General features: G+C 41.4%; 1 protein-coding gene across 10 annotated transcripts in view; it reads right to left on the reverse strand.

Moving 5' to 3' along the window:
• LOC116319472 (cytoplasmic dynein 1 intermediate chain 1) overlaps positions 1–14,202 on the reverse strand; it is a 62,399-nt gene that overhangs the window by 26,793 nt on the left and 21,404 nt on the right. For all 10 annotated transcript variants that reach the window (XM_039605806.1, XM_039605799.1, XM_039605801.1 and 7 more), the window contains 4 exons: positions 9,664–9,759; positions 6,837–7,008; positions 4,743–4,842; positions 4,486–4,611 (listed from right to left, as the gene is read on the reverse strand). In XM_039605806.1, coding sequence (XP_039461740.1) covers positions 4,486–4,611; positions 4,743–4,842; positions 6,837–7,008; positions 9,664–9,759 — 494 coding nt within the window. The remainder of the gene's footprint in view (positions 1–4,485; positions 4,612–4,742; positions 4,843–6,836; positions 7,009–9,663; positions 9,760–14,202) is intronic.

Raw genomic sequence — 14,202 nt, forward strand, 5'->3', positions numbered from 1 at the left:
TTCCTGAGGAGCTACATAGATCAGGGGCTCCTAAAGTGAGGTCATGAAACTGCGTTAACCGATCCCCACTACGCTGTTTCATTTCATATACAGTTTATTCACTTTTTTGACCAAAGCAGAGTTTGATAACAACAAAAAATTGCATTTATATTGTGTGCTGAAAAACACAAACCAGAACAAGCTACAAAAACCACACTTTCAAAGAACTGGGACACTGTGTAAAATGTCGGACTTTGTTTTTCATTGTGACTTCGGCTTTTGACAATTATAAAAACAAGAGTTAATATTTATTCATTTGTTTCATTTCCCAGTTTCTACTGTCTCTTTCTGTAAACAGGGTTTTAACACTTAAGAAAAAAAATTCCGTTTCATGTTAAAATCATGAAAAAGCGAAACAGTTTTCAAAAATATCTCACAGCATAAATGTGAAACAGTTTTGTTATATTTTCAATAGCACAGCTAGTTAGTACCACAGTTAATTTATTCTTTATTGGATAAAGTACTTGGAAAAACAGTAAGTGGCAGTAGATAAGTACATTCAAAAAAGAAAGGTGTACTTAAGAACCAAGGAAGCTGTGAATAGCTGCGATATAAGAGTTAAAAAAGAGGTCACGCAGCAGCAAAGCAAGAAGAAACAGAAAATGAAAACAAATCCTTGACATTCCTGTGACATCTGTTTATTACACATGCAAGTATTTCATTAGAATGCAATATTACAGCATTGCTGCACACTGCCAAAAATATTTGTGCATGGTTCCCTGAATGCATTGCCCAATGTGACACTAAGACTCCTCCCAGAATCAAACTGGGAACTATCCTTCACAACACCAGCACATCAAGAACGGAGACCAACAACGAATCAGGAAGGACATCATAAGATATTATTGTAGATCAACATGATCAGTCTAATTTTACTCCATACAAATGCCTCACAAATTAAAGGAAACGCCTGACGCTACACAGCATGAAACACACGCTACAAACTTTACAGTCATCAGAACACCTTTAAACACCTATCAGAGTTTGGGAGCAACAGTGCTTTCAACCACCTTAATCAAAACAGCAAATGAGGGACTAACATCTGGAAAAATAGTGCTTCTTCTCTCCAGCAGAGGACTGGAGACTGAATCAATGCCAAAACCAGTGCATTAAAGTTGTTCTAGCAACACATAGCTGATACTATGCAGATTTCTATTTAAATGCCACCAGTCTGTACTGTTAATTTGTCCTGATGCTAATAAAACGGCACTGAAAAGAACTGAGATTCCACCCAAAAGAAAAGCATGAAATATTGTATTTTGACACTTTATAACTTTATATTTCTTTAAAAAGAAAAAAAAAAAAAGATTAGCCACTTTAATAGATAACCCATAAAATGTATTGCTATCTCTGCATTACCACAAGTTCCACTTTTACAAAGCTTCACTTTTGGTGTTTGTTGAAAGAGATCATGGATGCTGAAAAGATATATTTCAACTTTATGTTTACGTTCATAGCGGAGTGTGGTGGTAGAATAGATTCCACTACATTTAAAATGTTTATAGAAGTGTTTACGTTGACATACTGTACATGAACTAAAGCAATTTCAGTAATAAAGTTTAATCTGACATCAAACAACAACAAAAAACAAACAGAAGCTGTTTTAATAGTTCACTTAAGGGCGGAGCTGCTGTACTGGAGCTAATTAGAGTTCACAGGTGTACCTAATAAAGTGGCCAATGAGCTTGACCTCACTGAAACCCCATCTGAAATATGAAGCCTCCTATAACCCACTGCTTTTTACAATAAAGCCCCTGCTGGATCCAGCCTCAACCACAAACCCAAACACTCAAATACCAGCCTGCCCTGTCATTCTTTTGTATCCTACTCACACACACACATGCACACATAAACACCATGGTTGTTACACATGCGTACAGCAAACATACAAACACGGGCATACACATATACAGTATTCATCTACCTATCCATTCATCAAACGACAGCAGCTTCTGTGGGCAAGTCTGCAAAAACAAAAACCGGCCAAGTGTTGCCAAACACTGACTGCCAACAGCAGCAGTGTTCACCGACCCAACCTACAGCATGTGTGCACTGCAAGAGTGTTACAGGCTACAGATGCAGGCTTGCCTCTCTGTTACTCTAGCTAAAGATGGGAGGTGAAAGGTGACCAGAAAACGAGAAAGCGGAGAAAGAAAGGGGAAGAGGCACTGGGCCCTGTGGTTTTGGTGGGTTAAAGAGCAGAGCATGCTTGCATATTAAAAGCCATCTGACACGTAGCTAACTAGAGTAGCGACTCTGTTTGCAAAAGACACCGCAGAGAGAAAGCGAGTGAGAAAAGCAAGCAGTCCCCTGACTTTTCTTCTACTTTCTCCCCCTTTGTTTTATCCAGATCCAACAGTGACGTGAGAAGTAAAGGCTGACGTTAAATGGCTTCTTTTTTACTTTATCGCCACTTAATCTGCCACTGTTCATCCTTCCTTGAACATGTCTTGTAAGACACGAGGTGTGGTGGTGAAATTTGGTGGGGGGACACTTTGTTTTTATTTGCTCTCAGTTGTTTTCTTTTCTCCATCAGCATCACGTTGTGTAATGCACAGCTTTACAGTAAATGCTCAGATAAAACAAATCGCTCCGTGTGGACAAGTCAACACTTTTTGTAGAAGTTGTGTGTCTGTTTCTGATGCAAAGTGAAATTTCCCAGTTTTTCAGTGCTATTCAGTGTGTTCCCATCACTGTACTCACTTTAACTTTTACAGTTTTATTGCTCCTTTTAATATGGAGAGCATTTTATTTGCTGCTTACACAAATATCCTTGTTCCCAAACGTCTACCGCTCAGTGCCGACAACTTGCAGATCAGCATGCTCAGAAACCGCATGCTGTCAATAAAGTCAGACAACGTCCGAGAGCCACATGGAAAAATCTACAGAATTGCACAGCTATGAGATGCATAGCTGCAATCTGTCCGTACAACCGCATGAATTTGAGCAGCAGAATAAATTATGGTGCAGTAAAAGAATGGAGTGCTTCATAAATCCATTACGGAACTAGACTTCATGTTGAAATATTTGCACACAGTGTGTGGTTTGCAGGACTATCTTGCTCTGTTTGTTTCTTTTGCTTTAAGTTTTTAATAAACTTTGAATGTGAGAGTGGGCGCGTTCATGTCTGACATCACTTTAACCTCCTAGGACCTGGCGTCCACATATGTGGACATCACATTTTGGGTTGTCTAGACCAAAATACTCAATTTTGCTCTACAAGGGCCTGATATCCATTTACGAGGACATTATACTGCCACTGTCCTATCCCAATTTAAAGTGAAAGTCCTCATATGTGGATCTCATTGTTCTCAGAAACAAAAATCAGGTTAAAAAAAAAAAATCACGTTATTTTTTGTTTTTACGTTCATCAGGTCTCAAAAATTAAAAATGCATGCCATGAAAGAGTTCAGGTCTTAGGAGGTTAAACAGAAAGGTGACTGCTTATAGCATTTATGCTATTACAGATATATGTCAGCTTTTACTGTAATGTGTGTAAGGGAGATTTCACCTCAAAATAGAGCACAGCTTGGGTGGGCTAACACACTCAGTGCTGGATTAGGAAGTGGTAGGCCACATCATTTTACTACTGACACATCTCTATGTGGCCCTGTGGGAGCTGTGAAGGTCCCCACAGTCAATCGTTCCACCTCCCCACCTCCTTCCATCTCCAATTCTCCCTCCTAAAATGTATTATTTTTATTTGCAATTAACATCACAAGCATAAATTAGTTTCATTTCCAACAAAAACAGAGCACAGTCTCAGTTCAGCCAATACATGAAGTCAAGTACAACTGCAATGACAGCAGGTCAGCTGATGTCATTTTCAGCCCTCATCAGCTGAAAACCATACAACTGCCAAATTTCACACAGAGTATACTAAACTGCTTTATCCTTCCTAGGACTGCTGCACATCTGCAAGCCACTTTGAAACCCACATTCATGCTTTGCCTGACTCATGGCCAGAACAAAAGCTGGACATGCCCAGTGTGACACCGTCAAGTGGTTCATTAAGTCCCATATCGAAGCCCTGAAATGACTGTTCTCACCACCACCATCTTGGTTTTTTTTTTTTAAACAAATGTAACGAGGTCTGACTGTCAAACCCCTTTGCTAATGATTTGTCAATTAAAAGCCAGAGAGTACATCCTGGAAAATCCCACTTTCTGACACTTACAATAACCTCTAGTGGTAGTGTAAATATATTTTTAGTTTAATCTCACAACAGTCCAACCGTTATTGCGTAAAGAAGTAAAAGCTGTAGATTACTCAAAAAACTCAAAACAAAGAAACTTTTTCTGGGTTAGAATACTTGCAAATAACCATCCAGAAATTTAAGACAGAAGTGGCAAAACCTAACCTTCCCTGCAGACGCCTGACATCAGGACTGGCATCCAATAGTTCTGGAAATAGATGTGAGGCTTGGCAAGTGTATGTTTGACGTACCTGACAGTGAAAGATGTACTCTGGGGTGGCCTTCTTAAACTTGATGTTCCACACCAGAGCAACGCCATCTGGTTCGTGTGGAGCATCCTCATTATTGTTATAGGAGGCAACCAGCAACTCAGGATACTGAGAGAGAAAGGAAAAGGCTTACAAGACGGGAAACATCCACAGAAGGATATGAAAAAAAAAAAACCCCAACAGAAACATGGTTCATTCTTGGCAAATGATTTACTGTTTGGAAAAGTTTCAGGCCTAACCTGAGGGGACCAGTCGAGGCAGGTGATCACACGATGTTTTGACCAGTGCTCGTCATAGAAGAGCCTACTGAAGGACAGACTGGAGCCACTGCCCAAGTCTCTGGAAGAGGACAGTGGAGAGAAAGGTCAAAGGTTGCTTCAACTCAGCTTGGTTCCAATAGCAAAATCCTTGCCAGAGTTAATAAGTACCTGCCAACTAAAAAACTGACTTCATTGTGATGAAGTCATTTGTGATCACTGGCATAGTAACTCCTAGTCTGGGCTTTACCAAAACGTACACACCATAGTAACTAGGGTGGAAGGGTAGCAACTTATTTTCTGCTTGCACAGCCACTATTTTAAAGCTGAGACTTTTAATTGATTAAATGCCCTTTTGAACTGTACCACATGTACTGTTTTACTAAAAGGGTAAGTTGCATTAGAACCAAAGCAAACATTTGTAATATAAAGGTTTACAAAACTTTTAAAGAGAAAAAAAACATAAACGAAGACGTAGGAATGGCTATGGCTGACACAATAATTTTAGTGTGCTCAAACTAGATCCTATATATCTACGTTTCACCTACAGGGGCTGTCGGGCCATTCAAACTCATGCCATGAAGCTCCTGGTACACAATTTTGTGCTGATGTTAATGTTAATCTGGAAGTTTGGAGCAGGGTTACCAGCTGATGAGTTGGCATCCTATTACATAAAAAGTGAGTTCTTTAGGTTAGGTGCTTGATTTTATACACATTGTGACATTGAGACTAAAAATGCCTGAATGCAATGATTAAGAGATGTGGGTCAATACTTCTGTCCATATAGCTAATATCAACTCTACAAGGGCAGCTGTCCAGTTGTAAGAAGTCTCTTATTGGAGTGGCACGGCTGTAAAATTCTAACAAAAATCATAATTCAGATTTCTTTGGTCAGTACTATTAACATAGTGATTCAATAACTTAACAAATCATAATCCAGTTACAGAATTTAAAAACATATTGTTAAAACAGATACATTGAACTTTGAATGAATGAAAAACAAATAAATGAAAAAACACATGATAGTGGGAGACACCACACTAATGTCTGGAGTTAAATCCAGACTGGGAGCTTCCACAGTGGGATGTCTGCAGGCTGGCTGAGATAACCTGAGCGATCTGTAGAAAAAGGTACCTGCAGACAGCTGTTAATAATTTCACAGGCTTATTTATGGAAACCTCTCAGTTTAAATTCTTATGGACCTTGATGGCTGCAGCTTCCCGTTTAGTCATCTTGGCTTGACATGCACTAAGCGGCAAGTGAGTTTCAAGTTTTAGGTAGAGACAAAAGTACATTGATTTAAGGGTAAAGTGTGAGCTTGATTTATAACATCAAGGGGGAAAAAACAAAACTTCATAGCAACAATTAATGTAAAAGAGTCATTTTTAAACTTAAAGCTGACTCATCACCTGGACATACCTGGAGCGTAAATTACCACGCATTATGCCCACCAGTATGTGGATGATATCTGTATTGTCTGCAGTACTATGTGAGGCTATATGTAATGAAAAAAGGTAGTGAAATGTAGGTTGTTACACTTTCAAAGCACGTCCTTGAGAAAAGAATAAAAAAGGAGGGCTGATGTTGAGCACTGAGCCATGGCCTGTTTTAGACTTAATCTCTATTTGACCACAGGCTTCATGTTTCTCTGTGGCTGCAGTGGTCAAAGTTGAAGTGAGTCAGTAAAAGCAGCATTCTTCTATAATAGCAGAGCAGTATACTAAAACAGCTTTGCACTTATGACTCTTACAACTTCGACCAACACCTCCATTTAGAGGCAACCCTTCGGATGGCTCTTTAAGCTGTGATTTTTGTCAGTTATTAGGAGCTTTTTTTAAACCCTCTGAGAGTGTGACATCACTATGAAGACAAGTATTTGGAAGAACAAAAGCGCTCCCACTGTGTCACAATGTCACTGAAACTGCAGTGACTCAGTGGGCATGCACCAGGCTTGTTTAAAGGCATGAACAAAAGCTGGGAGGTTTAGTAAAATGGAAATAAAAATGGAATTGTAAATAAATTCTGACACAATGCTCTGTCCAACCTCATGCTCCCATTTGCCTCCTTCCTGCTCACCCCTCTTTGTCGTCAAGGTCTCGGCCACTGTAATCGAAGAAGATCTCGCTGTCTTCAGCCAGAGCTCGCTCCATCACTCGGATGCTGCAGTCGAAAAAACTCTGAAACTCAGAGGAGTGCAGGATCTGTTGCCTCTCCTCCTCGGTCAGCTCCCGCAGCACTGGAAATGAGCCTGTTGGAAGAAGTATCAACATAAACATATAAACACACAGACCCATGTGAGACTTGTAGGCCACAGTTCGCACACAATGTTGTTGTCTACACATGTGAAGAAATAGAAAATAATGGCAAAGTTCAAAACACTTTCCTTAAGCCCAAATTGTGTTTTCTCAGGATTTCCCCTGACAGTAGAGGGTAGAACCTGGTAAAGATGATAAAAAATACTGACAAAGCAATTTTTTTGAGTTCCTAAAATGTTAGGAGAGGGGGGACACATTTAAGGGTATGTTTCACAGACAGCATTTTGGGCACTGGTAGGATTGATTTCCTACCCAAATCCTATGAAGTTCAATACTGACGGTGCTCAAAGTCTTCACCGCAAAAAAACATCCTCAGAGCACAGCTTCCCCCCTTCCCCCCCACCTCCCCACTGTGCCCACAGTGCTCCCAGTTGAACATCAATCAGCTTTTGGAACATTGCTGTGCTACACGATACTGCTCGTCTCACCCAACCAAGCAACAATCAAGAAGGGATTGGAGTTATAATGCCAACACTGCAAATAATAGGCCAGTAAGGGGCAACCTTTGGAGCTGCCCAATCAAGCTATTGTGGAAGTGACAAAAGCTGGACTTTTACTTGAAACATCTCACTTGAGGCTAGCATCAAAAAAACAAAACGTTAAAATGTCCAACCCTCCCATTCTACTTTTAAATATCCTAGGAACCAGAAGTAACCCTGCAGCCTGAGAGCAAAGTGATCTATTGGGTTGATCCAATCAGTTGCGATCAAATCCAAATCAGTTATGACCGAACTTTGAATAAAAATACTTTTTTTTTTAACCTAGCAGAAACAAGTTGTGAGGAAAGCACTCTGAAACTACGGTCATCGATGCTTCCAGTGCAAAAAAACAGAAAAACTGCCCGTGGAGACAGGCTGTTAATCTGCTGTTTCTTATGCAAATGAGAAAAAGATGGCAAGAGAAATAGTCTCCAGTGAGTTAATGACTAAAGACAGTGAAAGGATAATGGTTGTACAGAAAGACAGGGGTACAGGGCTGATTGCTTGACCTCTACAGAGAGAGCATCCAGTGGTTCTGGAAAGGGTTACTGCACATCAATACAAAGTTCCTCTGAATGGTCTCTTTCCGGATGAAGTCGTCACTGAGTGAGCAAAAATGATCTATAGCAGAGATGTCAAACTCATTTTACATCATAGGGCAGATGCAGCCCATTTTTATTAAGTGGGCCGAACCAGTGAAACTCCCCTTTCTGTGATTCTAAAGAAGTTTAATTACACATTTAATCCTTAGGATATCTTAATACACTGTAAGAAAAACTGTAATTATAAAACAGAAAGTTTTTGTTGCTGTTTTTTCACTATCATTTGATGTTTTTCTATTGCCTATAATCACTTTAGTGAAGCGTGAATAGCCATGTAGACAGTCTTTTTCAGTAAAGATAGAGCTGTAAAACATTAAAATACAGGTAAAAGTCCACAAATTTACAGCTTTCTTCACATGTTCCAAAGCTGTCCACTGGGGGCTGATTCTGGCCCCCATGCCTTATGTTTGAACCCTTGATTTATAGGTCTATGCTATGGCCAGTCCCACCTGTCAAACCAATGGAAGAGACTTGTAGAATCAATGTCAAGGTGCACCAAAGCTGTTGTGGCAGCAGGTGTGTACCCCACACCTTAACCATTTTTCCTTTAATTATTCCCCCCTCTTACACACTATATGAATTAACAGCTAGTATATCCTACTGACACTTACAAACACACAGACAATGTACTGTGTTTCTACTACTACTTGCAAAAGAATCAACATGTGGCTATGACATTAGACAAGATTAGCATTCTCTTCATCTCTATCAAAACCAGAATTGCATGCAGGACGTAATAAACTACAAACAGTTCCTAATGCATCATTCCTAGTAAAAAACAAAAAAAAACGTAGAGCAAGAACTTCATAAACAACAGAATAACAAAGCCCTCTGAGCGACCCGCCTCCCTTTGAACGTAATGGCTGCACAGCACGGCGTCCAGTTTTTGAAGTCACTGTCCCCAAGCACACACGCGATTTTACTCACACAAACACACACACAAACACACCGACCTTTACCCTGCCTCTTGACTTTGATCCCTCTCCATCTCTTTGTATTTCTTACGAGTTGTCAGAAAAGACCCAGTGAATCGAGTGGCAGAGATCAAAGGCCAGACCTTGTAATAGGCCAGGATGGAGAGGAGACGGATGACTGTGTGTTTACGAGTGCGTGTGTGCATCTGTCTATCTGTGTGTGTTTGACTCACACTTGCTACAGTCACGCATATTCAGAATATGAAGATGTCCATCATGACTTGTGTTTGAACCAGCTCGAGATGCCCTCTGTCTTTTTTGTAGGACTTGCACACACACGCACATGCATACACATACACACGCTTCTATATTCCTCTTCACTTTGAAGACGAACGGGGTCAAGTGACAGGTTTTTAATCAGTGCTGACCCCAAGATGCCATGGTCCTGATATGCTGAAACCCGCCCCCACCCTCCTATCTGATCCACCCACTGACCTGAGAAGGGTGTCACACACATGAGAAAAAGAATGGGAAGTTTATTTTGGGGTTGCATTAAATGAATAGGTTTTTTTTTTTTGCTAAACTCGATTTACCTTCTTTGCTTTCCCTGTTGTCGTCCTCATCCTGTTGCTCCGACTCTGGCCCCGGCTTCGTTTCCATCAACTCTTCATCTTCTTCTTCTTCCTCTACTGAGGGAGAGTAAAAAAAAAGAAAGAAGAGAGAGCAAGAGAGAGAGAGAGCACTCATGTTAATCAACAGCTGTTCCAATTTTCTTCGACCTCCCGCTGCGTGCTGCCTCCCCCCTCCTCCTTACCAAAATAATCATTCCCAGACATGCACCGGTACACCTGACTGACTAACATTCAGACCAAATGGGTTTCATTTACAAACACACGCACTTTGTTTTTTAGAAAACACAAGAATTCCAATGCTGCACAACTTCCCTTAGAGTTGCGTAGTAAGTAAAGGCCAGAAGCTCGTGTCCATCTCTACTGTCCTGCATGCACATCTGTGTGGGCAGCTTGGTCACTGTGCACCAAAATCACAGACGCACACAGACTCGGCAGGAAATGTGAGAGTTTTGTGTGCTCTCCCCTCTTTCTGTCACCTTTGACCCCATGCAAAGAGATCCTGTGATGTATGTGTGTGCATGCGTGTCTGTGTAAAAGGGGATTCCCTCTGCATTCCCTCCAATCAGTCTCTGCAATTACACTTGACTTGAAGAGAGTCTGTCTGTGTGTGTGTGTGTGTGTGTGTGTGTGTGTGTGTGTGTGTGTGTGTGTGTGTGTGTGTGTGTGTGTGTGTGTGTGTGTGTGTGTGTGTTTGAGGTTCAAGTATGAAGGGTTACTGTCAACATAGGCACCTGCTTGTCAGCTACTGCCCCACCACCCCTCGGGCTATGTGTTGCTAACCCTCACCAACCTCTCCTCCTCTTTTCTGCTGCTCCCTCCCTCTGAAACAGATGCTGAGAGTCGGGGGGCCTCTCTGAAGACCTCTTAACACCCTGACACGGCCACCAGACACCTGTGGTCTGCTAACACACACGCTACACACACATACAATCTGTCTTTCACTCTCTCTCAAACACACACACACACCCGGGCCCTCGCCCACAGTGCCAGGGGTGGTGAGGGGTTAACTGGCAGGGTCAAACTGACAACAGTTGCTCAGTCCAGTGGGAGGAAGTGACTACATCACACTCTCAGACATGTCATCTCTCTCTCTCTCACACACACAGAAACACACACGCATACACATGTCAGGGTGTGTTTAACTCAGCTAGAGTATGGCCTGGGGCACTGTTAAAACCACTCGCTCGAGGGCTGCTCTTGCACCAGATGAACTGTCCATTTATCACTGGGGCTCGCCTAAGCTTTTGATGAACTCGCTGCTACGAATACAATTGCGACTGGTGGACCACTCCACTGATTATACTGATGCTATTACAATAATGTCCTGCCTTATTCTATTCACTGTATTCCCAGAAGATCCTTCCCTACCAGTCCTTGTGTTTTCTTTTCTTTTCACTTCCAAGTAAACGTTTTTGATATATGACTTTAATTTTCATACTGTGTTTATATAATAAATGACTACGCTATATCAAATACATAGTGGTGAGGCTCCAGCCAAGTTGGTGGTTAACAGCCAGCTGTACTGATCCAAACACCAGTGACCCACCAGTATGGAAGAGAGACCAGAAAGAACCAGACAGGCAGACTGCCAGACTAGCTCCATGTCTGAGCTGCCAAAACAGACACGCTACAAACAGGGATACCCTTTTTTTCCCCAGGTCCTTTTGTCTCTTCCTCCATGACTCAGTTTGTGAAGCTTGATTTCTCCCAAATGCTGTTTTTTTTGGGCTGTCATTGTTTCCTCCAAACTGAAGTCATTAATAAGAAAAGCTACAGGATGTAAAAGTAGTTAAAAAAAAAAGAAAAGGAAAAAGAAAACAGGAAGGTATATTACACACAACTTCTATTCTACTCTATTTTCTTGACCTTATGTGACCGGTCCGGTGGTTGGAATGTGTGGTGATGGGGATGGGAGGAGCGTGAGGAAAGCAGAAAGAAACCACATCGAGGAGCGGTCAAACTGTCAACCCCCGGGACCACAAGACTGTGGAGCAAGGCAGCGTGATTCATGGTCTATGGGTTACCTCACTGAGGGGAGACGGTCCAATTCCCGTCCGAAGATACTGCTGATGTCTTTGCCAACGGCCATGCATCAAGTTGTTCTGTAACAGTACGCACCAAAAATATCCCTACTATTTCCTTTAAATGGAAATTTTCAGAGATGTGTTTCTGCGTGCGCCCAGGCTAAAACAAAACCTATACTGTGGTAAATGGTAATCTAAAACTTTATGTAAAAACGTTCACGCGTACAAGCAGAGAGGCACTGCTCGGTTTTCCTGCGGCACAGCAAAGTAAGCAGGGAAGGGAAATGAAAAGAGACAATCTCTCACAGTGTGAGTGTGTCTGCATGCTACCCTGCAAGTATCTTGCACACTTTCTTGTTTCCACCTCATTCCAGTCATGGGATGCTTTCTCTTTCCACCTGCCGCTTAATACCGCTCTTCGCTGCAGGACGACGGTTAACCGGTATCCTCCCCCTCACTGTAGACGGGGGTCCACCTTGATGAAACTCTGCTTGGGGGCTCCCGTTTTGGCCGGCTACACACCCGGGGTAATGATATCCTCTGTAGCCTGGGGCCTCCGCATCTGGTTGCCTCAATCTTCCACTGGCTGCTTTCACATGCTGACCAGGCCTAGTCAATTCAGAGCAGCTCAGCAGGTATGCAGGCTCTCAGCTTCACGGTGCGGGTATATAAACAACGTACACATGCGCGCACAAATGTGTAAAAGTGTTTGTTAACGCAGACACACACACACAGGCAGAGGTATGCACTCTACCCACAAGAGCAGATGTATAAAATGTGACTGTAAGAAACACAGAAATGTGCTTCAGCTTAGCAAGTTGGAAAGATTGTGTGTCACCTATAAAATGCCAAAAAAGCAAAAGATTTTTTATACAATCACCAACTTGTTACTTGCATTTTAATCAACAGAAATTATTCTGACTTTGATTAATTTAGCATTTAGTGGTAAGTTGAACAAAATTTCATCGCGGATACAAATTTTGGTGACCATAACATCCATTCTAAGGCGGATGATGAACAGGAAAATCAAAAGGATTGGGAGTCATCACCAATGTTTTTTAAAAGTATTTAGAAGTTAATAAACGCTGTGTGTAAGAAGATGTTTGTACAAAACTTGGTTGAGATTGACCCACCAGTTAGGGAGGAGACAGGGTATTTACATAAACATGAAGCAATAATTCTGAATAAAATGCATCTGAATTACATAAAATCAGAGGTTTATTTATTCAAATAATTAATCTTTAAAGAAAAAAAAGCTTGGTATAACCTAAAGACTTCATTAAATTCACATTTTGCATTGTACTTCTGTAACAAGATTACATGTCCTTAAATTATTTAAAGACAGCATTTTGGCCATAAATATTTTTTGGAGTGTACGTACATATGCTACAATCATTCAGAGACCAAGACAACCAAAATTATTCTCATTACAGATAATGTAACCAGTATCTGATGCTTTCTGGATTCTGTGTCATAGAACAAAATCCTTCTATATTAATAATGAAGATCATTTACACAACGGTAAGCACAGAAAATATTACATACAATAAAACTTTTTTTCCCTTTTTGCTTATTTCACATTTTCTGTATCCACACAGCAAAACATCTCTATATTTACACCCTGACATGATATGCTTATTTTCACCTTTTCCTGCACACAGACTTATAAAGACAAATCTGGAGCTAGCTACCAAATGTATGGTAAGTAGCTACTGTACCGGGGCTAATAAACACTTGATCTTGTTTTCAGTGCATGAGGCTCTTGTTAGCCGGCACACGCATCATTATTGCTTTTATGGACCAGCAGACGAGTGAAATAGTTCAGGTGAGAGTAATGTGCTGATTTGTTTGTGGAATAAAGAAAACATAGTCTTAATGAAGGCTGAGCTACTGCTGAGAGTTTCATTAGCTTAACCATTGTGTATTACTTCACAGTAGGCAGCGACTATTGAGCATGTGGAGAGAAAGATACTGACAGCATATAAAACATGATGTACGCCGTCTTCCGCTCCCCTTCAGCTGCTACATAAAGCACGAATGGTGTGGCGTCACGGCCGTGATGCGTTAGGACGCGCTCTTTGGTGAAGGATCAAAGCGTTAGCCAAACTTTTATTCGGAACCCAAAACTTTAAGTGCTAGTTTGCTGAAATGTGTTCGCACATGCTTGGAGTGATTGGCATAGTTATCAAAGAGCTGTGACTAGACCCTAAGTTTGTCATCAGCTGCCATTATTGGGGCAGAGCTGCACACTTGTCACGTCAGTATGGAGGTGACTACTCGGCTGAGTCACACACCATCAAAGTTGACAGAGCTCATAATTTTTTTTAGAGTTCTTCATTGTGTTAATCACAAAGAAGGAGAGATACTGATATGAGAGGGGAGAGGCGGCGGAAGCAGGGAGGAGGACACAAAAGAGAAATCCGGTGAGATTTTGAGGAGGGGGGGCATCTCACACGCTGGGAATAACCCTACAACA

Source organism: Oreochromis aureus, linkage group 22, assembly GCF_013358895.1.
Source record: "Oreochromis aureus strain Israel breed Guangdong linkage group 22, ZZ_aureus, whole genome shotgun sequence".
Lineage (NCBI taxonomy): Eukaryota > Metazoa > Chordata > Actinopteri > Cichliformes > Cichlidae > Oreochromis > Oreochromis aureus.